The sequence below is a fragment of the Dysidea avara genome, chromosome 4 (genome assembly GCF_963678975.1).
Source record: "Dysidea avara chromosome 4, odDysAvar1.4, whole genome shotgun sequence".
Taxonomy (NCBI): Eukaryota; Metazoa; Porifera; class Demospongiae; order Dictyoceratida; family Dysideidae; genus Dysidea; species Dysidea avara.
The window spans coordinates 5,570,092-5,597,961 of record NC_089275.1 but is presented as its reverse complement, the minus strand read 5'-3'; the positions used below and the strand labels follow the sequence as shown (position 1 = coordinate 5,597,961).

At 37.6% G+C, this 27,870-nt stretch overlaps 3 protein-coding genes and 2 long non-coding RNA genes across 5 annotated transcripts; 3 read left to right on the top strand and 2 right to left on the bottom strand.

The window, feature by feature from the left end:
- Positions 1-1,414: 1,414 nt before the first annotated feature.
- On the bottom strand, positions 1,415-3,752 carry LOC136252960 (TNF receptor-associated factor 4-like). Its single transcript, XM_066045543.1, has one exon. The coding sequence runs from the start codon at positions 3,661-3,663 to the stop codon at positions 1,972-1,974; it is 1,692 nt and encodes a 563-aa protein (XP_065901615.1). The 5' UTR covers positions 3,664-3,752; the 3' UTR covers positions 1,415-1,971.
- A 67-nt stretch (positions 3,753-3,819) lies between these two features.
- LOC136252959 (uncharacterized) lies at positions 3,820-6,953 on the top strand. Its single transcript, XR_010699879.1, has 3 exons — positions 3,820-3,929; positions 6,512-6,638; positions 6,698-6,953. It is a non-coding gene; the product is annotated as an uncharacterized lncRNA (long non-coding RNA).
- Positions 6,954-8,955: 2,002 nt separating this feature from the next.
- Positions 8,956-11,165, bottom strand: LOC136254004 (uncharacterized). Its single transcript, XR_010700239.1, has 3 exons — positions 10,658-11,165; positions 10,507-10,602; positions 8,956-9,287 (listed from the first exon to the last, which is right to left on the bottom strand). It is a non-coding gene; the product is annotated as an uncharacterized lncRNA (long non-coding RNA).
- A 622-nt stretch (positions 11,166-11,787) lies between these two features.
- LOC136253095 (uncharacterized) lies at positions 11,788-22,357 on the top strand. The gene is made up of 3 exons (XM_066045697.1): positions 11,788-12,182; positions 21,728-22,042; positions 22,095-22,357. The coding sequence occupies exons 1-3, from the start codon at positions 11,879-11,881 to the stop codon at positions 22,220-22,222; spliced, it is 747 nt and encodes a 248-aa protein (XP_065901769.1). The 5' UTR covers positions 11,788-11,878; the 3' UTR covers positions 22,223-22,357.
- LOC136253094 (protein NLRC3-like) lies at positions 22,213-25,314 on the top strand. Its single transcript, XM_066045696.1, has 5 exons — positions 22,213-23,526; positions 24,331-24,468; positions 24,578-24,957; positions 25,002-25,046; positions 25,100-25,314. Exons 1-5 carry the CDS (start codon positions 22,320-22,322, stop codon positions 25,136-25,138), a joined length of 1,809 nt encoding a protein of 602 aa, XP_065901768.1. The 5' UTR covers positions 22,213-22,319; the 3' UTR covers positions 25,139-25,314.
- Positions 25,315-27,870: the final 2,556 nt, after the last annotated feature.

The window sequence follows — 27,870 nt, the reverse complement described above, 5'->3', positions numbered from 1 at the left end:
TCAATAAATAGTATATAGTGAGGGTCGCTACATAGTATACGGTCATTACAAAATCAAAATTAACATCACTACACAAAAGCAGTGAGTATTGTGGCAGACATTAGTAGTGACCTTCACTAGCTTGTTTTTACTGTACTAAATAACTATTGAAAATGCCTGTCATAGAGTACATTACATTTACTATACCAACAACATTCATGCCAAATCCTCATGGTTGACTGCTTGTACAGTAGCCACCATTTATTATAAATAGATAAAAATGTTATAAATACTGTGTACCATGAACATTTGAAGGTTTTAGTGAGCATGTGTCATTGCAAAATTTCATACAGCCATACACAGTCTATGGGTAGCTACAAAATTAATGAAATGTGGTGAGAGCTGCTCATCAAAACCACATGAAATTGTGATTATAGTTTGAGCCAACCTAGCTACATACCTGTATTAATACAGTGGTAAGATTTGACTTACTACAGTACTTTACAGTTTAGTATCATAAACACATGCTACTTCTGCAGGACAGGACCGAAGATTCTCATTTAGAGGAGTAGAAACCAAATAATTAATCTGCAGACATATTAGATGAGATGCCAAATACCTGACTCATGTTATGTATATACTGTATACGTATACTGTATATCAGATTTTTGTGAGTAAGGGTTTCCCACATGCAAAAACGTACGCTTACATTATTCACAACTATACAGATTGGAAAAAGCAGCTATTCAAAGTTTGTCCACAGATTGAATGCAACACAGGATAACTACTGTTGGAGTTTGCAAATGCATTGACATAAAATTTCTTTCAAGTGCATTTTCAGTATAAAGTGCTAACTGTCCGCCTTGAGAATTCCATTTGTGTGGAGAGCCTTTTCTTAGGTAGATATTTAAATAGGGATACATACCTGCACATGCACCCTATAATAATAATGCTGTATATAAAATTAATTATGAAGAAAATAACCATACAACTACATGTATTTGGCTTATTGACTTTTGAAGCATTCCTTATTCTATATATGTTGCTCCTGCATTATGGTCTATAATAATAATATAAATTAGCTTATTATGGCATGAGGTTATTGCAGACAATATTGGCCTTTTATACTGATATTCCATTTGCAGGTCAGCCAGTAATTAAACTTTCTATTTTGATAACCCCTCATCACAAAGAAATTTAGATTAGGTGGGTTATGAAGGGTGGTATATACGTAGTTAACTGATTGATACATGTTTCATAGTGTGCAAGGCACACTCTACATGCTCGTTCTAGGACAGTCTGGAAATGTTCCCATGGGAAATTTTGGAAAAAAATAGCTTTGCATGTTATAAATCAGCAATCTATTATAACTCAATTCCTTAAAAACATTATCAGTTCTGAAATCATTGATTTATTCTGTGAAACAAACGCAATACTTTTTGACATCCAATATTACTTTCAAACATAATACGTTATAACTATGTATGCCAAACCACAGCAAATAACATACTGTTACAACTAATTAAAATAATCTGAAAAAGAAGTCACTTACTCTAATATAACAGTCAGAAAATATTGATACTAACAGTCTTCTCTCAACCACAATCTTGAATTAGTTTTAAATTACTTGATGTATGAGCATTGATCAAAAGCAAGATAAGTTATTTCAAAACAAATTGTTTTAAGTTTAATTTGACACCAAGTATTTTTGTGTGGATTTTAATCATGAATAATCTGATCGAGACGAAAGAAAAAGGATGAATTTTTGAGATTAAAATTGGGTCAGTATAAAGGTCATGATATGAACCAATGATGATCAAATCTGGTATGAGGTGTCTCTCTATCCTGAAATAACCTGTTATTATTATCTACCCTGATGGCTGTTCACCATTTTTAATAATATTGTGACAATAATAATATACTCGTTTATTGTATGGTGTAACATTTAGTTATACCGCTTGCAATTCTACAATAATATTATGGCATATCTGTTTACAATTTCTGAACTTGGAGGAAGATACAATCATCTTTGAGGTACTGGCATGTGGGAGCCACCTTGTGAAGGTCGTCATTAGAAACAAACTCCTGGCTTCCCCATCCTTTAGTTTTTTCATGATCTGTTACTCTAACAGCGCAGTCATCAGTTCCATCCTCATAGTAATCTATCGTACTTGAATAATGCTCACAGTCACTGATCTGGTTCAACAGTTTCACTTCAAACTTTTCCCTCAGTGGAAATGTTAGCTCATCATCATGTGGACCCTTCATGAGGCACAGGAACACTGACAGGTGAGTACCTTTACCATCACCATTACCAGCAGGGTAAACAGATAAGCACATCTTGTACCCCTTATTATAAGCAAAGAAAGAGTCACTGTACCATTCAACATGATTTACCTTCTTTGTGTTGAATTTAGTGATATTCAAAATCACTGGACAAATTTGATTACCAGATTTTCCCGTTGCTGTCAAAGCTCGCAACTTGGCCCACCACTGTGCAGCTGATGACATTGATGCCGCACCACCATTGTAGATGGTTTGCCTTTGAGTAACGGCTGACTGGTGCATCAATATCATAAGGGTGTTGATTTGCTCAAATGCATTATCAAGCCGTGATTTAGTATTGGTTAATTCACAATCCTTCAATGCCAATTGCTGCTCAACATCAGCTAGCCTTTGTCTAGTGATACTCTGCTCTTGGGTACTGATAAGAATTTCAGATTTAATCATTGATAGGTGATCTTGTATCTTATCACTATTGTGCTGCTCCAAATCCTTACGCATCATCCTCTCCTCACACCCCACATTGTGATACTCACACTGGACCATCTCAAGAGGACACTCTTTGTTGTGTGTTTCCATGTCCTTACGAAAGACTGTGCCTACCTCACACCTGTTGGGACAGGGTAGGGGAAGCATAGGACATTCTTCCTTGTAGTGTTGACCATAAATGACCTGATGTTCATCTGTGGTTTGACAATACCGACAGACAACCTTACGACATGGACACTCAATCTCAAGATGCTTAGCTAGATCCTGTCGTTTTAACATTTTCCCACATTCAAAGGAGCATTTAATTTCCTCAAGTGGACACTCATTTTTGTGTGTTTCCATGTCTTCACAAGGGACACTTCCTACATCACATTTGTTGGGACAGGGAAGGGGAAGTTTGGGACATTGTTCCTTGTGTTCTCCCTCAATAAACTGATGTTCTCCTGTAATGTGGCAGTACTGACAGTCAACCTTACGACATAGACACTCAGTCTCAACATGACTGGTCAGATATCGTCGTTGTAACACCTTCCCACACTCATTGGAACAATTCACATCCTCAAACTGACAACCATCACTGTTTCTAAGGTGATTGTTGATGTCATTCAGTTCACCCTGCCATTCACAACCTTTCTCCTTGTTAATACACATCATATGAAGACTCCTAATCTCTCGATCAACTTGCTTGTTGGGAAATGTAATAAACTTTTCATCTCGACAAAATGGGCAAGAAAAAACATTGGCTTTCTTGGCATTTTCTAAACAAGAGCTACAAAAAGTGTGTCCACAACACACGCTGAGATAGGGATCTAGACTAGTAAGGTGACATATTTTACAAATAAGTCGGTCTGGAGGGGAATCTACAAATTTGTAGTCGTATCCCCCTATGTCAGTGGGCTCACGTGCATCCATCAGTATCGCTAAGCCACGTAGCGTGGAGCCGTAGACTATCAATACTTTATTTCTACCTTTTCGAGGGAGTTCTAGTCCGTCCTACTAGTCTCACACTTCACTATTTCAAATCTCACGTGTGCCCTGGCGCTTAGTTAAGCACTAGGCACCAGCGAAATTAATTATATAGGCGTGGACCCCTCTTATAATTATGTCACTCGACTCTGACATTGCCGTTGCAAAAGCGGAACAGTCACGGCAGGCACAGCAAGCCCCCCATAGTACAGGTAAGTTAATCCATAGAGTAATGTTGATAATTTGATTGTAGTCGTTAGCCCCATCTCGGCCCCATCCCACTATGAGTGTACATATTCGAGTACATATTCAGGGGCGAAGGGAGGGGGGGTTCCGGGGGGTTCAGGAACCCCCCTGTAAAATTTAGACTTCTGCAAGCAGGATCCTAACACACCATTTAGTGTGGCAGGACAAGTTGATAAAACTTACATTCATCTCTCAGGGAAGGATTTACAGAGGTAACATGAGCCCTTTCTACAAAACTTGTTAAAAAGATCGATATACTATAATAGAGCAGTCAGGTATATACTCTAATAGAGCAGTCAGGTATACTCTAATAGAACATGCATGTAAATATCCATGTCCATATGAAGTTTTCAGACATTCCAACATTAAATGCAAAACTTAGCATGACCTTATACTGCTATAGCTTTGGTGTGCAGTGTTTAAAGATATAGAGCTCCAGTAATTTATCACTTTTGTTATGCAAAATTAATTCATGTTATGCATATTTGTATAGTTAGTTATATTGTTTTGATTGTCATTTGTATCAGTGGATTCATGGCTCCTATACCACAGTGAGATATAACCATCACTTACAGATTACTATATGTGTCTCTATGTGTTATGCTGTCTGTTTCCACTAGGAGACTTTATCTAGTACTACCTTCATCCCTGGGGCACTTAATGCATCATAATTAATATACTTTTTTGCATAAAATATAGTAATTTGCTGAGTTTGATTTATTAAAATATTGAAAGTCTCTCAGCGGCTGGGGGCTGTGACCCCAGACCCCTGCTTCTAGTAACTCAATGCTGGTGCTGGAACCCCCCTTCAAAAAATCCTGGCTACGCCCCTGATCTCCACCAAACAAGACATACCAGACAGTATCACCCCCAACATTTCATTATTCCAAATTCATCTACTGTAACGTATCAACAAAGCTTCTACTCAAATGAATGGAACAACTTACCCACTGCAATAATTGATCATGATGATTTAAACTTATTTACTAGCTAATAACTTACTAACATTGTTATAGACCCTTAAATCATTGTGTGTAAATCTTTGTAAATTCTTTTTTTCCTGGGCACATCAGAGCTGCCTGCCCAGTAATAATAAATAAATAAATAAATAAATTGAAGAGCCTTTCTAAGATGATTACTCCCCATCTGTACAGCGATTTTCAAAGCATTACTCCAAGCGGCTTTTCTGGTAGGCCTGGCAAATATTCGTGTTTTTTTATCGGAGTGGCTATTCGCACAGTCACGTACTAATAGCTTCGTGCTATTCGCACGGCAGTCACGTGATGTTATTATTTTACGGATAGTACACGGTTCATTCATCTCAGAAAACTACACGTGGCTTTGAGCGGGGTTTTTTCTTTCTGAACCTTTCTCTGTGGTCTTTCGTCACATGCCCGATGTTTTGTATAGGAGACGAGTTCGAGAGTTACGATGATCTTAAAGAGACAGTCTCTGCTTTTGAAAGAACGGAATTTGTCCAATTAAACGTTCAACGATCAACGTCGATCAAATTCAGCAGCAAAACGTGCACCATCAAAGGTATACAATGAAAATTTGAGGTATAGAGAAATAAATTTTCTTTGTGCACACGGAGGAAATGTTCGGACTGCATTTAAGGGTGATCGGCTGTGGAGGATACTGGGAGGGGACAAGGTAGCATACCAAGATCGAGGTACTCTAATAGAGCAGTCACTCTTATAAAGCAGTCATAGTATTAGAACAGTGTGTAGCGAGCTTCTTAAGGATTTTTATGTTCTTTTTCAGGAAGTGATAAATGCACAGTTGCGTTTTAGGGTGGGCAGCAGGCTGTGACCTTTTTTCACTGGTCTCACCTTACCAAACCAGACAATGTAGCATGCCATTTCATTGGCAGATCTAGGATTTTTAAAATGGGATTTCTGAAAGTTTGTATAACTGAATAAGGAATCTGATAACATTTCTCCAGAAATCTTTGAGATTTTAGAAGCACTGAAATTGGATTTTAGGCTATACCTGTAGTTAGCAACTACAATAAATCTGTTGCTTTAAACTGTAAACACTAGCTGTAACTAGGCAAAGATGGTAACTATAAGCCGAGCTATAAGCTGTAGCTTTGGTTGTTCTATTAGAGTAGTTACTTGACTGCTCTATTAGAGTATCTCGATCGCTTTTAATGCAGTGGGGGATGAAAAGTAAAATGTGCATGAGGGTTTTTTAATAGCTATGAATGGTGTTAGTTAAGTACAACTGCATGCATACTACTGAAATACAGTGGTATATAGTTTGCTATGACAAAATGTCAGTACAACAATGTTTATGTATTTAGACTGTCATTGAGCTAAATTTAAAAGGGGGTTTCTGTCGAAACCCCCAGAAACCCATCTGGATCCACCACTGCATTTTGACCCCTTTCCAAAAGTCTGCATGGTTCATCCCCTGGTGTACGCTACTTTTGCTATCACATTATAGGCTCAATTGTCTTGACATTGTGATTTGACAATTAATGCCCAGTGAATCCTAGTGCTGACTCCTGCTTGTCAGGTATTACAGAAAATTTTTCCTATTTTAGAATTGAATTCTGTCCATTAAATTGTCATGATTCCTCAGAGTTGTAGACCCCCTAGCCACAGTTCAATAGCTAAACAAGGGGATGCTACTTGTTCTACTGGAGAAACAATGTATGTGATGTAATTAAGGTAAATTTCAGCCTTGTCTATATTTGTATGCTAATGATGAATTTCTTTGTTTACTGTAGGATGGCATCACTCTTGTGTTCACATCACTTTGGAAGAGGCCAAGAGAATGAATGATGTTGGAGAAATGTGGTTTTGTAACTATAAGGGATGCGAGGATGCATTTTTGGCATTGTTTTTGACTCTGACTGCATGACTCCTATTGGATTATCTAATTAATCTGCTACTTTAGTGTGTGGTATTTTTTGTAAATCTCTACTTATTAATTTTACCACATCATTTTATAAACCCTGACTAATTGATTATGAACTTCATAACAGCATGCATTTTACTATTCATGCAGTTGGTTATAGCTATGAGTGTGTCTAACATAGATACATGCTTGCATATTTTACAACGATGACTATAATATGTAAGTACACAACCCACAGCTAGCAGTCCATAGTAGAGAAAATGCATGTGCATGTATGGTAAACTCACATGACCAATTGGTGACGTATCCACTATACTTCCCACATGCACGTACACACCCCGAAGATGTATGCCATAGTAAGGATCTATGTGTACACACATGCCAACTGCATCTGTGTTCTCTTAGTAACCGTGCGAATAGCTCTGAACGAGGTTCTGTGCTATTCGCACGGTCACGTACGAATGAGCTTTATCCGAAATTACACCAGACATAAAAATGGCCGCTGTAGTGTGGGGACATTCGTAACTGAAATTTGTATGGGCGACTTTGAACGGCAATATCTCAGCCAAAAAGGAAGATATCGAACTGGGCTTTGCTAATTAACAATAATAATAATAATAATAACTCTAACTAGCAAGTATGGCTATAAGACATTACAATAAGTACGTAAAATCGATTTCCGGTTGATTTTCAAAACAACGCTAAATTCCTATTCTTTCAGCTAATTTATAACCATACCTGCTGGTTAGAGCTCGATATCTTCCATCTTCGCTGAGATATCACCGTTCGAAAATTTTGTTCCCATAGTGGCCCATACAAATTTTACAAACGTCCCCACACTACAGCGGCCCTTTTATGTGTGTGACGTAATTTCGGATAAGGCTCATAGCTCCGTGCTATTCACACGTGACCGTGCGAATAGCAACTGCCTTTTTTTATTGTAGCCATGCAATCTCGATTACGTAATTGTTACACACTGCTGGTTTTTTCGCTGTATCTTCGTGGTTTTTAGTACGATTTCGTAAAGGTTTGAGGTTCAATAGGTAACTTATTCACCCACCGATTATCAGCTTCTTCCTATAAGCGATTTACTCTGTAGGCGTGACAACATATTGGTGTTATTTTCGTGAATAACTGCTAATAAATCCATGAGTGTTTATCGTATTTCAGCCAAAGTATGTACCAAGATCATTCTCCAACAAGACCTAGATCAAATCTCACATTGGGTCAAAATATGGCAGCTTAGACTAAATGTTACAAAAATGTACACTAATTCGATGTAGCATATCCCTAACACCAATAGTTCATCACTATACACTTAATAATTCTTTCCTAAAAGAAACTGACCAGCATCTCTACATGGGGATCATGTTGAATAAGACATTGTCATGGTCGTCACACATATCAAACATAGCTAAGAAAGCATCTAATACTTTAAATTTTATAAAGCGTAATCTGAGTGATTGTTCAAGAGAAGTAAAAGCACAAGCATATCTTACCATGGTAAGACCCCAAATGAAGTTTGCCTCAGTTGTTTGGGACCCCTGTTATAATGTTGATGTTGGAAAAAATCCAGCATAGATCAGCCAGGTGGGTCATCAGTGATTACAATAGAACTAGCTTCGTGACACAATATTAAATCAACTATCCTGGCCTACCCTACAGACACGACGAAAGATATCTAGACTGCAACAGCTCCACATAATCCTCCATCAAGACATATACAAACAATCAACACCACATTAGTTAGTATATATCAGTGATGTCATTGTTGGATGCTTTTATTGTCCTCCCCACTCAACTGACACAGTTCTTGAGGACTTGCAATCTTCTATAGTGTCCATAAAGCAGAAATATCCTCATGCCCGTATCATCCTCGGTGGTGATTTTAACTGCCCTGGTACTGATTGGGAACATGGTACTCTAACTGAATCATATAATTCATGTCATTTCCGTCAAAAACTTATTACACTAGCACATGATACCCAGATGTCACAGCTAGTCACCTTTCCTACAAGAGCCCATAATACATTAGACCTATTGTTTACTACTCATCCTGACTTTGTACTATCCTGTCATCCAGCACCAGGGTTAAGTGATCATGGTGCAGTATTAGCAACCATTCAAATTCCCTATCATATTTCGAAGAAACCTTCCCGAACAATCTACCTTTACAAATTGGCAGATTGGGACACAATCAGAGAAAAACTATGCAACCTTTCTCATACCTATTTTGAATTAAATCGCATGTCATCTCCAAGCTTGGAAGAAAACTGGACCTTTTTATGCAGAATCTTCAGCAAATTATTGAAGACCACACTCCTACCAAAACATCAAGTACTAGAACTCACTTACCATGGATGTCTAACACTTTGAAACGGCTAATCCGAAAGAAGCAAAGACTGTATAATCGAGCCAGGCGCTATCATCGTGACACTGATTGGTCCGAATACAAATTGCTGCAGAAAGAGGTAAACTTTAAACTTAAACACCAGCACTAAACATATGTGACAAATCTTGTATCATTATCACACAACAGAAAATCTCTTTGGCACTACCTGAAAACCCATAAGCAAGATAACAATGGCATTGGTACATTAATACATCCCGAAAATGGCAATGCTTTAATACACCCAATTGAAAAGGCAACTGTTTTAAATGATCATTTCAAATCTGTATTCACAACTGATGATGACAGCAGTACCATTCCTGACAAAGGTCCTTCATTACATCCATCTCTACCAGCATTTGAAATCACTGAACAAGGAGTATACAACATTGTAACCAACTGTGATCCATCAAAATCTCCTGGTCCAGACTCCATACATCCACTTGTACTAAAGACAACAGCAGCTGAAATTTCTCCTATGCTTACTCACATATTTAAACAATCGCTAGAAACTGGAACTGTACCATCCCAATGGAAACATGCCTATGTCAGTCCAATATTCAAGAAAGGCCAAAAATCTGACCCAAAAAACTATCGCCCCACCTCATTAACATCAGTAATATGCAAATCAATGGAACACATTATAGTAAGTCAAATAATGAAGCATCTGGAAGATCAAAATATTCTTTCTGACAGACAGTTCGGATTTAGGTCTAAGCACTCTTGTGAGTCACAATTATTTATCACCATCAACGACATTGCCAAACAAATAGACACAAATTTACAAGTTGATGCTGCAATACTAGATTTTTCTAAAGCTTTTGATAAAGTATCTCACTCAAGACTCCTCTACAAACTAAGGCACTATGGAATATATAAGAGGGAATGTATTACACTGGCTTGAATCCTTTCTTCATGGCCGCACACAGCAAGTTATAGTAGAAGGTTCTAAATCATCCACTTGTGATGTAACATCTGGTGTTCCCCAAGGGTCTGTTCTTGGACCAGTTCTATTCTTGATTTATATCAATGACATCATTGCCAACATCCAAAGTGAGATCCGTCTTTCTGCAGATGATATCCTTATTTACAAAACCATTAAAACACCTCAAGACCATAAAATACTTCAAGATGATTTAAACTCACTGACAAGTTGGGCAACTGACTGGATGATGGAATTCAACATCTCCAAATGTAAAATTTTACAGATAACAACACACCATAACAAGAGTACTTTCACATACAAAACGTCCGACATTCCACTGGCTACAGTATTAGAACACAATTACCTTGGAATCCGTCTCCACCACAAATTATCATGGGATCCTCACATCAATTACATCTGTAACAAGGCAAATCGACTCCTTGGATTCTTAAAAAGAAATCTCCACAATGCACCATCAGAAATTAAAGAACACGTCTAAAAACAATTGCTCTTACCATCATTAGAATACTGCTCAACCATCTGGGACCCCTATCATCACACTAGTATTAGTAAACTAGAAATGATTCAACACCGCGCTGCTCGTTTCGTTTTGAACAAACCCTGGCACAGATCTAACCAAAACCATGATAGCATCACAGACATGTTAACCAGTCTTGAATGGCCTACACTTCAAAACAGAAGAACAATTGCTAGACTCACCTTCCTATTCAAGATTGTCAGGAACTTACTAGCAATACCTGATCATTGCTTACCGTTACCAACTCCAGTGTCCTCCACCCGTGCTCAACATCCTCTCAAGCTAACTCAATTGCAAACAAGAGTTGATGTGTACAAATACTCCTTCCTCCCTCAAACAATTATTCAATGGAACTCCCCTCAAATTCCTAACATCGACACAATAGATCTTGAAACATTTAAGAACGCTGTAAGTAATATAATATAATATGTGATTGTAATGCTCATTAGCGTGTTGCCCCTAGTGGGCTTTGCTAATTAACAATAATAATAATAATAATAATAATAATTGTACCTAATACTGTGATTCCCTTTTTTTTCCTGGGCACACCAGCTGTGCTGACTGCCCAGTAATCATAAATAAATAAATAAATAAATAAATAAATGCGCCTTTATACCCACCTTCTGTGTACCAGGCAATCAGATATGGCATTCGCGTTTTATGGCAGTTTTTGTATTAAAGTGTGCGAAAAGAGGAAGAAAATAAGAAGAGAAGAAACTATAACTAATTTGCGAAGTAGCATATCTCGAGAACGCTTGAAGCAAATTCGCTCAAATTAATTCGGTTATGTGGAGTACTGAAGTTGGCGGGCGTGTCCACAGCAAAATTCGTCTTGTTTTGTAAAGGCAGCACAGACCTACGGAAATGCGAAAATCGCGTTTTCTTTATTCCCGTCAACATACTCATGGGTGTTGCGTACTAGCTTCTTCGCCGGAAACATAAAATCAACAATAAGTGGGATAGTACATACGTAGCTGCGGCAACACAGAAGTGCATAGTGTCCTTAGAAGGAAGCATCACGATGATGACCTGATGATGCATTTGACCACACCCTGCATGGATTTCATGCATTGACCATAGAAGGATATTTAGGAATCATAACGTAGCTAGCTACACGAGTATCAGAGGACAGAGGGGCAGAATAGTGGCTTGTCGTAGCTAGTTCTGAGAGTTTCGCAGCAACCGTCTAGTTGGCACGATGGCTAGCAATCAAATGACTCGAGAAATGAGTTTTCAGGAGCAGAAGAAAGTGTTGGCTAACTCTAGGCAATTCATCGTTGATAATCTGGACGCTGACGACGTGATTGACGAGCTTATTCAAGCGAAGATTTTGGGCCGTTATGCCGCGCAAAAGGTACAACTGGTGGGGATGACTAGAGTGGACAAGAATCGAATTATTGTTGATCAACTAAGCATTGCAGGACCAGGTTCGCTGGATAAGTTTTGTGAGATTTTGAGGAGGAACAAGAGACAAACGTTCATAGCAGAAGACTTGGAAAAACGTAAGGAAATTGAATCGCCTATAGTTAGCTATAGAATAGCTCTCTCGCGATCGATTGTTGTCTTTCGTTTTTCATCAGCAAACAAGCAATAAAACCATAAACAAGTTAAATTACAGTAGCTCTAGTCCAACACTGGGTCTGGGATGTTTTTTCAGCTACATGTTTCTGACTTCAGGCTTTAAGCCTTCTCACAGGTCCCTAGTGGGATCACCAAAAACACGACTAACAAGACAATACCACCATCTTCACTATATCTTACCTACCTCATCCACCACAGCATACCAAAACAGCTATTTCTCAAGAGCAATAAACGACTGGAACATACTACCAACTGATACAATTGAAATTGCAGATACTGATCTATTTACGACTAGACTCCAATCATATTATTGTGCCTAATGTATTTGTGTTTATGTGATTTCTGAGCACACCAGCAGGGCTGACTGCTCAGTAAACAATAATAATAATAATAATAACATTCACAGAATAATCCACATGCATATGAAACTTTTATGAGCTTGTGAAGACCGAGGCCCTGCCATTGTATGGTTCTCATGGGTAGCTAGGATGTCATAGAAGACACAAAGAAAACAGCATTCTAGCAATTCAGAAAATCATGCAGTCTTGTTTCTGTACAAATTTTGCATTTTTAAGAATTTAAAAGGATGGTTTCAGGGCAATGTTTCTAAAATCTCTAAGCCTTAAGCATTTTAAAGCGAAATTACATCATGAAATATTACAGCTAGCTATATAGTTATTAGCTACTGTACATATAAATTTTTTTAATCATGCAGGTAGCTATAGCTAATTCCTAGATCTATGCTATGCACCCTATGTAATATGACTATGCTAATATTTACAGTAGTAGCAAGAGTACATAATATATATGAACTCTTGGTAGTAGCTATAGCTATTATATCTGAGTGGTTATCAGGAATATAATGACAATTTGTCAAGCTATAAAATGAAAACAAGTTTGGTGGCTTGTCATATCAGTTTATGGACGCATTCCTGTTTATTAGACTGCTTATAGGATTTCTTGGTATGCTGTCTTACTGTACTATGTGTTGCTCTGAAGTGCTTAAGTCACAATGTGGATAATTGCTTTATTCTGGCTGATTGGTGTTTACATTGAAGAGCATGTAGTGCAGTAAGGTGAACTCTTACCTTGATAATATCCTATGGAAAGCCATAAAAATGTACTATCCATTATGACAAACTTGTAGTAAAACCAAACCACACATGTCTATTTTCGACACCTGTACTGTCACCACTGATGATCTGGTTGGCTGAAATGTTAATTCTCCTGAGAAAAAATCCACTTTATACTTTTAGCTGTTTTTTTTTTCAGGATCCAGCTCAAATTGTGCTGCTAACTGTCTTACTGACCACCTAACACCAGAGTAGTCCTTGCCTGTACATCATGTGTTAATTAAATCCACACAAAACAGCCAAGCTGTGAAGAGTGGTGCAGCCTTAAAAAGCTTGGGTAAAAATAAAGTTGAAAGGTGGCAGCCAAGAAATGAATACAGAATTGACTCAATTGAACATTGGGAAGAAGATCTAGAGACTAGAGCAATGCATGATAGTTGATCCTTCTACAATATCATACAGCAAGATAATCTTTAAAAGTTCTGGCTATACAGGGTACCAAGTAAATGGATATGAGTATATGGGCATACACTGTAAAAGTATAAGTATAGGGCAAGATAGTGACTGTAAATGCTGCCAATGTTGCATGTGACAGCATGTCCCTATATTTAATTGAATTGAAATTACTTTAGCTAGCCGGTACAACATTTACTAGAAATATTGTTCTTATAGCGTTAATAGATTGCTGACTCAGTTCCATCTCCAAATGAAACCATATACAGCTATTCAAACAAAGATACCACATGGCTTGACTGTTGTGTCTGAGTACATAATATAGTTAATTACAGATAAACCATGTGGGTCTTCAGTATACATGCTACATGATGATTCATTGCTGCAAGCAAGCACGTATATATGTACATAGATATACGTATAAGATGAATGATGATACGTACGTATGTATATACTTATGTACAGATGTATATATGTGTATACATATACAATTATGTGTATGTATGTAAGGTAACCTTGCCACGTTTCTAAAGATACCACCTGATTTGATGCCTCTTCACAAAGATAAATTTTAAAAACTTGGAGAAGTTAACCTAAACAATCGCTATACAAATATACAAAATTTAGGTTGCTAGGGACAACTGCACATGTCTTTATTTTTATGTCATTGAGGAGTTCTTCTATAATTCTGACTTACAATAAGGATGACTCTCCAAAATTCAGTCACCTTTATTAATAGTTATATTTTATAACTTGCTATTGCAACAAAAGGTCCCTTAAAACAAAATTTTATTCTTTAAAAGATTGCTTTCAAACCATGTCATTACTATAAACTTGCATAGTGCGTTCTAAAATCCAGCAATAATTACTTCCAGATCTTAATCATTTATATCAAATTGCTACCAGATTCAATCACATCGCAAAATGTTTCAACAATTGAACATACCCATTGCCCTCCCTATGTGGCAAAATCACCATTCAGCATACCCCTTCACTGTCATTTTAATTTGTTTTAATTTGCATATAGTATGCCCTCTCTTCACTTAAACTGTTTAGGCAATAATGATAACAAAATATATAATTATTTCAAACATAAAACATGCACCTCCCCTCCCCATTCTCAGGTTAGGCTAATTGTAAAAACATGGCTTTTTAGCCAGTATGAAATTTAACATAATTATGTTACATGGACCGACAAATTAAACCAGTGTTATATACATATCCTTCCAGATATCCAAGCTTGGTAACGGTGTCTTGTAATTTCCCATGTATATGCCTTTGCATCAGGCTTAAATAGCTACTGTATATACAAGACACATTATGAGCTGTCAGGTTGTGCCGTTCGAAAGGCTGTACTGGTTTTGTCAGACTGGATCATGCACCTGAAACAATTAGAATTTTTGAAACTAGCATGGTGCTGTTAATAGCAGAAAACACTTTTCAAATATTTCTAAATTTTTTTTGTAATTCAAGGTATCTATGGTTTATTCTACCCTTAATGGGTAGGAATAATTTAACTCATAATGCTGTGTTTCAGAACTAAAATTAATATTTAATGTGTTGAATGTACCCATAAAAGTGATTTTCCAAAATTCAGTCGCAAGAGGACTATATATAGGTTGACCATAAGGCAATTTGGGGGGATTTTTTTTTGAAAAAAAAACAAAAAAAAAACTCAAGATACAGTACGTGGGGCCCTGAGGTATACTTTTAGTTAGTCAATTCTCGATCTCTAAAAAGATGTAAGGTGTACACATACTGTAGTCTGTACATATACATTTCTGTTCTGTGGTGTAGCTCACTATTTTAGTCTGACTTTTTACTACTAGTCCAATCACTAGTATTACAGCATAAGTAGCTCAGTGGGAAAATCTCTACTTTGGCATTGAAAAAGTAACTAACGTGCCGATGTATCATCACCCATATACATCTCCTGTTTCACTACTTCTTATTGCTTATATCCCGATTTTCATTTAAAATTAATGTAGCAGTTGTGCAATGTGATAATGCATGCATTCAGTATGTATGCTCCTTTACATAACATTACTGTACTATTTATTTCCATATATCTTTTGAAGAAAGTATAGCTATAATTATATCTAATCAAAAACAGCCAAGCTGTAAAAAAAGGAGTGCGGCCCTTGAAAAGGCTACGGTGAAAAAAGATGTGAAATCCAAGGTGGCGGCCAAGAAATGGCTGTGATGGTAGGTTAATGGTAAAAATTTTAATAACAACAATTCAGGTGAATTTGGTGCTGCTTGGTCAATTGGTACAAAATTCACCTGAATTGTCGTTATTAAAATTTTTACCATTAACCTACCATCACAGCCATTTCTTGGCCGCCACCTTGGATTTCACATCTTTTTTCACCATAGCCTTTTCAAGGGCTGCACTCATTTTTTTACAGCTTGGCTGTTTTTGATTAGATTTCACTTCTTTTTGTATTTGTATACCCAAAGCCGGCCTATGGCCAGCTTTGGGGCTTTTTAACCTATATTTTTTCTTTACCACAGGAAAAAAAGATGAAGCAGATTTTATAAATACTTTAACTCATTCTGATTTTATCAGTAAATGTACAAATTATATATACAGTATAATGCATATATCAAGAGTTCATAATATAAAAAGAGAGCATATATTTATTACATGTCAATTAATCCCCACAGGATAATTTGTAGCTGATCTCTCTACTGGGTGACTTGAAATGTAGCTGAACTCTCTACAGGGTGATCTGCTTGTACGTAGATGAACTCTTTACAGAATTCTCTCTACAGGGTGACTTGACTCTAGCTGAACTCTCTGCAGGGTTATCTGTTTGTAGTTGAATTATCTACAGGGTGATTTGTTTGCAGCTGAACTCTCTACAAGGTAACTTCTTCTAGCTGATCTGTCTACAGGGTGGCTTGTTTCTAGCTGGTCTCTCTACAGGGCGATTTGTTTGTAGCTGAATTCTCTACAGGGTGATGTGTTTGCAGCTGAACTCTCTACATGGTGGTTGCTTTGTAGCTGAACTCTCTAAAAGGTGACTTCTTCTAGCTGAACTCTCTACAGGGTGATCTTTTCATAGCTGAACTCTCTACAGGATGATTTGTTTGCAGCTGAACTCTCTACATGATGATTTCTCTGTAGCTGAACTCTCTACAGGGTGATTTGTTTGTAGCTGAAATCCCTACAAGGTAACTTCTTCTAGCTGATCTTTCTACAGGGCGATTTGTTTGTAGCTGAGTTCTCTACAGGGATTTTGTTTGCAGCTGAATTCTCTACATGGTGGTTTCTTTATAGCTGAACTCTCTACAAGGTGACTTCTTCAAGCTGATCTCTCTACAGGGTGATTTGTTTGTAGCTGAACTCTCTCAAGGTGGTGATCTCTCTACAGGATGACTTGTTTCTAACTGAACTCTCAACAGGGTGATCTGTTCATAGCTGAACTTTCTACTGGGTGATTTGTTTGCAGCTGAACTCTCTACATGGTGGTTTCTTTGTAGCTGAACTCTCTACAAGGTAATTTCTTCTATCTGAACTCTCTACAGGGTGACTTGTTTCTAGCTGATCTCTCTACAGGGTGATCTGCTCATAGCTGAACTTTCTACAGGGTGATTTGTTTGCAGCTGAACTCTCTACATGGTAGGTTCTTTGTAGCAGAACTCTCTACAATGTGACTTCTTCTAGCTGAACTCTCTACAAGGTGACTTGTTTCTAGCTGATCTCTCTACAGGGTGACTTGTTTCTAGCTGAACTCTCTACAGGTGATTTGTTTGTAGCTGAACTCTTTACATGGTGGTTTCGTTGTAGCTGAACTCTCTACAAGGTAACTTCTTCTAGCTGATCTTTTTACAGGGAATATTTGTTTGTAGCTGAGTTCTCTACAGGGTGATTTGTTTGCAGGTGAACTCTCTACATGGGAGTTTCATCGTAGCTGAACTCACTACAATGTGACTTCTTCAGGCTGAACTCTCTACAGGGTGACTTGTTTCTAGCTGATCTCTCTGCAGGGTGACTTGTTTCTAGCTGAACTCTCTACAGGTGATTTGTTTGCAGCTGAACTCTCTACATGGTAGGTTCTTTGTAGCAGAACTCTCTACAATGTGACTTCTTCTAGCTGAACTCTCTACAAGGTGACTTGTTTCTAGCTGATCTCTCTACAGGGTGACTTGTTTCTAGCTGAACTCTCTACAGGTGATTTGTTTGTAGCTGAACTCTTTACATGGTGGTTTCGTTGTAGCTGAACTCTCTACAAGGTAACTTCTTCTAGCTGATCTTTTTACAGGGAATATTTGTTTGTAGCTGAGTTCTCTACAGGGTGATTTGTTTGCAGGTGAACTCTCTACATGGGAGTTTCATCGTAGCTGAACTCACTACAATGTGACTTCTTCAGGCTGAACTCTCTACAGGGTGACTTGTTTCTAGCTGATCTCTCTGCAGGGTGACTTGTTTCTAGCTGAACTCTCTACAGGTGATTTGTTTGCAGCTGAACTCTCTACATGGTAGGTTCTTTGTAGCAGAACTCTCTACAATGTGACTTCTTCTAGCTGAACTCTCTACAAGGTGACTTGTTTCTAGCTGATCTCTCTACAGGGTGACTTGTTTCTAGCTGAACTCTCTACAGGTGATTTGTTTGTAGCTGAACTCTTTACATGGTGGTTTCGTTGTAGCTGAACTCTCTACAAGGTAACTTCTTCTAGCTGAACTTTTTACAGAGAATATTTGTTTGTAGCTGAGTTCTCTACAGGGTGATTTGTTTGCAGGTGAACTCTCTACATGGGAGTTTCATCGTAGCTGAACTCACTACAATGTGACTTCTTCAGGCTGAACTCTCTACAGGGTGACTTGTTTCTAGCTGATCTCTCTGCAGGGTGACTTGTTTCTAGCTGAACTCTCTACAGGTGATTTGTTTGCAGCTGAACTCTCTACATGGTAGGTTCTTTGTAGCAGAACTCTCTACAATGTGACTTCTTCTAGCTGAACTCTCTACAAGGTGACTTGTTTCTAGCTGATCTCTCTACAAGGTGACTTGTTTCTAGCTGAACTCTCTACAGGTGATTTGTTTGTAGCTGAACTCTTTACATGGTGGTTTCGTTGTAGCTGAACTCTCTACAAGGTAACTTCTTCTAGCTGATCTTTTTACAGGGAATATTTGTTTGTAGCTGAGTTCTCTACAGGGTGATTTGTTTGCAGCTGAACTCTCTACATGGGAGTTTCATCGTAGCTGAACTCACTACAATGTGACTTCTTCAGGCTGAACTCTCTACAGGGTGACTTGTTTCTAGCTGATCTCTCTGCAGGGTGACTTGTTTCTAGCTGAACTCTCTACAGGTGATTTGTTTGCAGCTGAACTCTCTACATGGTAGGTTCTTTGTAGCAGAACTCTCTACAATGTGACTTCTTCTAGCTGAACTCTCTACAAGGTGACTTGTTTCTAGCTGATCTCTCTACAGGGTGACTTGATTCTAGCTGAACTCTCTACAGGTGATTTGTTTGTAGCTGAACTCTTTACATGGTGGTTTCGTTGTAGCTGAACTCTCTACAAGGTAACTTCTTCTAGCTGATCTTTTTACAGGGAATATTTGTTTGTAGCTGAGTTCTCTACAGGGTGATTTGTTTGCAGGTGAACTCTCTACATGGGAGTTTCATCGTAGCTGAACTCACTACCATGTGACTTCTTCTGGCTGAACTCTCTACAGGGTGACTTGTTTCTAGCTGATCTCTCTGCAGGGTGACTTGTTTCTAGCTGAACTCTCTACAGGTGATTTGTTTGCAGCTGAACTCTCTACATGGTGGTTTCTTTGTAGCTGAACGCTCTACAAGGTAACTTCTTCTAGCTGATATTTCTACAGGGTGATTTGTTTGTAGCTGAATTCTCTATAGGGTGATGTGTTTGCAGCTGAACTCTCTACATGATGGTTGCTTTGTAGCTGAACTCTCTATAAGGTGACTTCTTCTAGCTGAACTCTCTACAGGGTGATCTTTTCATAGCTGAACTCTCTACAGGATGATTTGTTCGCAGCTGAACTCTCCACATGATGATTTCTTTGTAGCTGAACTCTCTACAGGGTGATTTGTTTGTAGCTGAACTCCCTACAAGGTAACTTCTTCTAGCTGATCTATCTACAGGGCGATTTGTTTGTAGCTGAGTTCTCTACAGGGTTTTTGTTTGCAGCTGATCTCTCTACAGGGTGACTTGTTTCTAGCTGAACTCTCTACAGGTGATTTGTTTGCAGCTGAACTCTCTACATGGTGGTTTCTTTGTAGCTGAACTCTCTACAAGGTAACTTCTTCTAGCTGATCTTTCTACAGGGTGATTTGTTTGTAGCTGAATTCTCTACAGGGTGATTTATTTGCAGCTGAACTCTCTACAAGGTGACTTCTTCTAGCTGAACTCTCTACAGAGTGATTGATTTTTTTTGCAGCTGAACTCTCTACATGGTGGTTTCTTTGTAACTGAACTCTCTACAGGGTGATTTGTTTGTAGCTGAACTCTCTACAGGGTGATCTGTTCATAGCTGAACTCCCTACAAGGTAACTTCTTCTAGCTGATCTTTCTACAGGGTGATTTGTTTGTAGCTGAGTTCTCTACAGGGTGATTTCTTTGTAGCTTAACTCTCTACATGATGGTTTCTTTGTAGCTGAACTCTCTACAAGGTGACTTCTTCTAGCTGATACAGGGTGACTTGTTTCTAGATGAATTCTCTACAGGGTGACTTGTATGTAGCTGAATTGTCTATCAGATTTACTGTTTGTAGCTGAATTCCGTACAGAATATCCTGCAATGTAATATAATTCTGTAATGGAATAAGTTATAAACGTAGCTGAATGCTCTATTAGGGTGACTGTTCTATTAGAGTATCTCGATCTCGCATTTGCTACACGTACTTGCCTTTCGAATCATAACTCAGTGGTTTGTAATCCGATTCTTCTGTACTACTGCAAGGCCTTTCTATGACGATTATTCCAGCTACATACTGATTTTTAGCTCATTGCTCTAAGCGTTTGCCTGATAGACACGAAAACTAATAGTATTTTTATTCATAAAAATCGATCGCGTAATTTTGACACGGGTCGGGTTTTGTGTCATATCTCCATGGTCTTTATCCCGATTCCTTTCAAACCACAAAAAGGCACTCCTACGATGGTTGCTCCATCTACATAGCAATTTTCAACTGATTCCTCAAAGGAGTTTACCCTGTAGGCGTGACAGACCTTCGACCTTATTTTACGCAAATAATTCCGTGAATGTTCATCGGATTCCTACCAAAGTGTTTTTTTATTTACTTTTTTTTTTATTCCTACCAAAGTTGGTACTGGGATCCGCATTAATCAGCCCTTTAAGTGTGCCAAATTTCAGCCCGATCCGAGCACGCATTCGTGATTTATGGCGGATTTTGCGAAGTGTGCGAAATGAAGAAGTAGAAGAAGAAAAAAACGAAGAAATTAAAACGAACTTTTGTTCGCTCGTATCTCGGAAATGGCTAGAGCGATGTTCTTTAAATTTGGTGTGTAGACTCCCCTTGTTGTTCGGCACCTCTCTAGCAAATTTGGTTCCAATCGGATAAGAGATCACAGAGCTACATAGGTGTGAAAATTGCGTTTTCTTTCTTCCTGTTAATATACTCACGGGTGGCACGCCGGCTTCTTGGGCCGCACGACACACTACCGTGTGTCTTGATGCAGTCTCTATCATCCTTAGACATTCAATATATAAATGCAATATTCAATAGTGTATTTTCCAAAGATAAAGAAGAATCCATTTTGTATTTCATGCCATGATTTAGTGAAAGGGAATAAGACTAAGACAAAAATAATTCTGATATATGTATAATGGGCTCTACATCTTTGGCAGATTCATTATAACACAGTGTTAAATCATATTGCAAGTTGTACACAGCTAGTAGAGGCTCTGCACTTCAAAAATGCTTTAATGTGTGTAATTTGTACTTTGCAGGTGCCCATTCAACTACTAGCCTAAAATATGAATGTTCTACTGTGAAATACAGTCCAAGAGATGTTAGGAGGTTACAGGCCAGGTACCTCAGATATTTGTCCACAGACTGGCCACACTATTATGTTCGATTGGCTCTGGTGAAAGGAGAAAAGATTACAAGAGCAGATAAGAACTTGGAAGAGATAACAAGACTAACATTACAAGGACAAGTTGATGAAATTTTGTTGAAGAAAGAGCAACTTAGTGATCTGAGGGATATCTTTCACTACCAGAATAAACCTTGTCCTCGACTGATATTAGTAATGGGAGCTCCAGGTATTTTTTGAAGTACTAGTAGATTATTGTAATATCTAATGTGAGTTTGCAGGTATAGGCAAGACCACCCTTGCTAATGAAATCTGTGTGAAATGGGCTAAGGGGAATGGGTTTCTAGCTGAGGACTTTGATATTGTAATCCTAATTCCATTAAGGTCAGTCCGGGAAAGGTCAAATTGAAGAAGAGATTATAGAGCATATTGGAGAGGAAACATACAAACATGTGAATAAGTCAGCAGGTAGCAGATGTCTGCTGATTCTGGAGGGATTGGATGAAATGTCAGCCGAATGTCAAGAGAGTGATCCTTTTTTGATGCAAGTAATAAAGTGTACGTTATTGGAAGAAGCCACAATATTGATTACATCAAGACCACATGCTTGTGAGATGCTGGATGCAGGCAGGAGAGTAGAAGTGGTGGGATTCGTTAAAGAAGATATCCGGGAGTTTGTAGAGAAATCATTTCCTAATGATGGGAAAAGTGTTGAGGAGTTTTCAAAGCAGCTTAAGGAGTATCCTCATTTAGAGAGTTTGTCATATGTGCCTATGAATTTAAAGATGATAATTGATATATTTGAGTGCAGTGAGAGGAAACTTCCATCCACCATCACAGAACTGTATAAATTATTCATTGCAATGACTCTAGATAGACAAGTTAAGAAGGAGAATCACAGAGAGCATGTGTGTTCAGCTGTAGCAACAGCTAACAATGTTGAGAAATTATATGATGTGTTAAGAGGTATCCCAAAAGAGGCAGTGAAGACATTTTTACTACTGTGCAGGTTAGCCTATCGTGGCTTTTTTGACTGGCACTCCAATAGAGGATGGAAAGAGAAGGATCCAAAAATTATTTTTACTGCAGCAGACCTGAAGGAGTGTGGTATAGAAGTGACAGCTCAATGGGATGGGTATGGCCTTTTGAAAGCTACACACACGCACCAGTTACCTACAGACACTGTCACATACAATTTTTCTCATCTAACTATCCAGGAGTTTTTGTGTGCTGTTTATATTGCAACATTATCACAAGAAGAGCAGCAACATCTATTAAGTGAACAATTTAGATACTATTCAAATGTTTTCATATTTTTGTGTGGGTTAACAAGATTAACATCCAGTAAAATGTTCCAGATGGTATTCTCCAGGTTATTAGGACATTTTGTTAGTGATGTAACAGCACTGAAGTGTTTGTATGAGAGTCAACAGCTAGTCCCACCTCAACCAATCAAACCAATTATGTTGTGGATGAATATGACCAACAATTTACTACCTTATGATTGTTTGTGCATCTCCCATTTGTTATCATTTTGTCCTGTTTCAAAGTTGATCATGGACTGGTGTCATTTTGGTGACAAAGGTGCTGAATTTTTAGTAAAGTATTACCCAAGCAAAACCACTATCAGTCAACCACTGACTGAGTTAAGCCTCACATACAATGATCTCACTATTGATGGATTAGGACACATAATGAAGATTATGAAAACAAGTAAGCCTTGTATACTGTCAGCTGTGGATGTTATGGCTGTACTGATACCAATACCAATGCCAGGTATTGGTGTCAAGCCTATTAGATCATTACCAATAGTAATTTAAGTACTAACATAAATCCTGTTACATTTCAAGTTAGATATAGAGTGATTTGGTGGGTGAGCTCCAGCTGGGTAGTGTTTGTGTTGTGTGTCTGTGTCTGTGTGTGTCTATGCAGATGCAGATGCAGATGAAAACATCTCTTGAACACTGCTAGCATAAAACTGAAATAAAAGATCAAGATCCTCTAATAGAGCATTCACCTACCTTAATAAAGCAGCACTCAACTGTAATGCTTGCTAGTTATTGTCTCTACAGTTGCAGAAGAAAGCAGATGTAATTAGCTGTATTGGTGACCAGATCTGAAAAAGGGGCTTTCCAAATTCCAAATCCTAACTATACCCTATCACCCTCATATAGCACCAAATAATAGTGCTATGCTAGGGCTAGTATTTGACCAAATTTCAAACTGGAACCGTTTTCCCAAATCAAGTTATGTGCTGCCAAGTACATGCAAATAGAAAGGCTATAAGACCCCACATTTGCAGATTTGATCACATTTTGAGATTCACTCCAGGACATTTATCTTTAGGGAATAATCTCAGGAATAATTTCAGGAAAAATAGATGAAGAACAAACGAATTGCTAGAAAAGATAATAGGGTGACTTAAAAGCATGTTCCATAGGTTTCTGTACATTATATTATATTATATTATAGCTATATGCATTTATGATGACTTTAGACAGTCTGTAATCATTATAGGCAGTACCTCATTAGAAGTGCTAGGTTTCAGCCATAATCAAATTGGTGATGATGGGATGTCATTAATATCAAGCGAACTCCAATATAATATCGTCCTAAAAAGTCTAAGAGTGGCAGGGTGTGGTTTATCAGTAAAAGGTACTCTAGCATGTAAATACTTGTGTTAGTAGATAACCATAACACCCTTTGCTATGCATGTTGTCAATTGATTGTGTTATAATGTATAATTATTATGATCATCATACAGGTGCTATGTCTATTAGCAAAGTATTTATGGTAAAATCTTCACTGCAAGTCTTTAACATATCATCCAATAACATTGGTGATGACGGTATCACTGCCATTGCAGGAGCACTTGGTAATAGTCAAATTAGTGAACTGTATGTTAGAGGGTGTGGCATTACTTTTACTGGAGTCAAGGTACTTAGACAAGAATTTCTAGCCAACAAAAGTGTCAAAATATTAGATGTAAGGGATAACCCCATACAGTTGGATGGAGTTCATTTGTTACTACAAGCATCTGTAGACAATGGAGTCTGTCAAGTAGTATACATTGATGAGGAATGCAATAATAATTATGAAGTGAAGAAGATGAAGATTATATTAAGGGAGAGGAAGAGACAAGAGGTAAATAGAACATTGCATCATAATGGTTAATATGTTAATAACAGGAGTTACAACTTCAAGAGATCAAGAGTAGAAAAGCATACATCCAGGTATATTTCACGGTTATCATGCATGCAATTACTATATATTATTATGGTGACAGGATCAGAGTATTCATCAAAGGAAGTGTAACATTATGTGATACATACATTAGACTGCTGAGCTACTGTATACAATTTATTTCAGCAACTAAAGACTTTAAATTTAGATTTGGAACTAGCTAACACTGTCACATGCACTAAGGTTGGCAGTGCTGCAGTAAATCAGTGCAGATAAGATATTTTTATATGGAATGAGTAACATCATACAATATAACAAAATCAGAACACAAAAAATATAACTTATATTCATTATTCAGGGAAGGACCCATAGACTTCCATGGTAACTGCTCCATTAGAGTACCTAGGTCTTTTATGGAAACTCATGAAGATTATTGCACAATACATCTGGATCATATGACTCTCAAAGAAATTTCAGACCTATTTCTGTAGTTCCAATTGTGGCAAAAATTTTTGAGAAAATTGTTGTTCTTCAGCCCAGTTCGTATTTTGAAACTAGCCAACTTTACAGTGCTTACCAAGGTGCTTACCATAAAGGAAAATCCACAGAACAGCTTTTGATGGTGGCATGCACAGTTGACACTATTATTAATGCTTTGGACAAAAAGCTAGTTGCCTGTGTAGCATTCTTAGATTTTCATAATGCATTGGACTCTCTAGACAATGTGATCTTGTTGTAACATCTAAACAAGCTTGGTGTATATATGTATTAGTACTGGTTACTGACTACCTGACTTCTTGTTTACAACATATCAAATTTAACCATGATTATTCTGAATGGGGCCCAATAAGTGGTGAAATCCCACAGGGAAGTGCAATAGGGCCACTTCTAGTTTACATGAATGATATGCCATCACAAATTGTGACCATATTTTGGAAAACCATACATTTGGGCACATGAAAAATTTGTGGGAATGCTTGAAAATTTTAGCAAATTTTTAAAATTTATTTTTCGCATAATCTGATAAAGCAACTATTAAGCCTTCTTACTGTGATATTTCACACCCATTGCTTCTCTATTCTAGGAGATATACTCAATCAGACCATGTAGTAGTTTCACAATGTGTGGGACAGTAATTAACTTGCAAATTGGGTGATTTGTTCATTCCCAAAACCAAACATTTACTTGCCTTTAGACAATAATACAAGTGATAGACATGATTAAACTCTCAAGGATCTCTTTTCATCCATTTTAGATTGTAAAAATGGAGATCTTTGTCAACAAAGTGATTTATCATCAATTTGTCACACCTAATCACTATGCAGTACTATAAACTGATAATCTAAAGTTAGTTTGTTGTGTATTAGGTAGTAAATTAATAATATCTTTGGAATGCTTCATTGTATCATCACAAAATTTTCACACAAGGTAGATGCTTCATTTTAGCTATAAAAAGAAAATTGGCCAATGTTCCCAAATGTATGGTTTTCTAAAATAGGGTCACAATTTGTTTTGGTAAATTACTGCAATATGCTGATGACACTACCTTTATCTGTACTGGTGTTGACTATTCTGAAGTGCTAAAATAGCTAAGCGAGGATTTGAGATTACTTTCTGAATGGTTTACATCACGTAGAATGCAGTTAAATGTTGCAAAATCAAGTGTTATGTGGTTTAAGCTCCTTTGGAGCAACTCCAGCAGTGTACATTGATAACACCCTTCTGAAAGGAACTTCTACCCAAAATTACCTAGGTGTCCATATTGAAAGTCAACTTAATTGGACTGCTCATGTTTCTGCTGTGTGCAAAAAGCTTTCCTATTACCTATTTTAGATCAATGCCCATAGCAGATGTTTATCATTTTCTATTATTAAAATGTTGGTTGACTCCCTTGTTCTATCTTGTATGGATTACGCTATACTTGTTTGGGGTACAGCATTATTTCAATATTCTATGCAACATCTGCAACATCTCCAAAACTGGGCTGTCCGTATCACCATGTCCCTTTGCAAATATGATCATGTATCACAGCATGTATCACAACATCTATCACAGCATCGCTTTGCTCTTGGTTAGTTATCCATTACCTCCTAATTGAAATCTCGTTCACTTTGTGCTATGCACCACCAATATAGGCATCCTCATGGCATTTCACTGGACCTCCTATATTGTTTGGACTACAGCAATCATACAGAACTCACTGTCCTTCTCATTTTGCCAACTTACCGAGGTGTCCACTGTCTGTCACACAGAAGTTCTTTTGTTATAGCACATTGAATATCATTGTGGTGGAATAACCTATCACTCAACCTACCTTCTGGTCCAATTCACACATTTTCATCACTGCTTCATGACCATCTCCTGAATAACATATTATAGTTTGTAATTAATGCTTATGTTCGTCCTTTGTAACTTTGTTTTTGTGAATTTGTATGTTACCTTTATGTACTTGTTACTGTTCGTGTATGTTTGTTTGGTCACTGTTCGTCTATGGAAGAACAGTTTTTACCACATAGTACAAGAATAAAATAAAAATCAAATCAGAGATTTTTAAAAAATGCATTACAATATTAGTGATTTTAGCACTTCAGATCATATTTACACTATATTGTACATGTAGTGTTCAGTTTCCTTATGAGTACATTAATAGGCATACAGTAGCTATTCATTAACCTGAAATTTCACTTATATTGAGCTGCTGTATAGTTGTTGCTTGTAGCCTGATAGTGAGTATATCAATAAACAGAGTTAAGCTAGAGTTTGTGCTTTTGGTGATCCTGATCCCAGTGGTATGTGCATATTATAAGCATGTAGTTAGCTGATACTCCCAGGAAGATATATACATTCAACCATCCAAAATTTGTAAACTGTGGA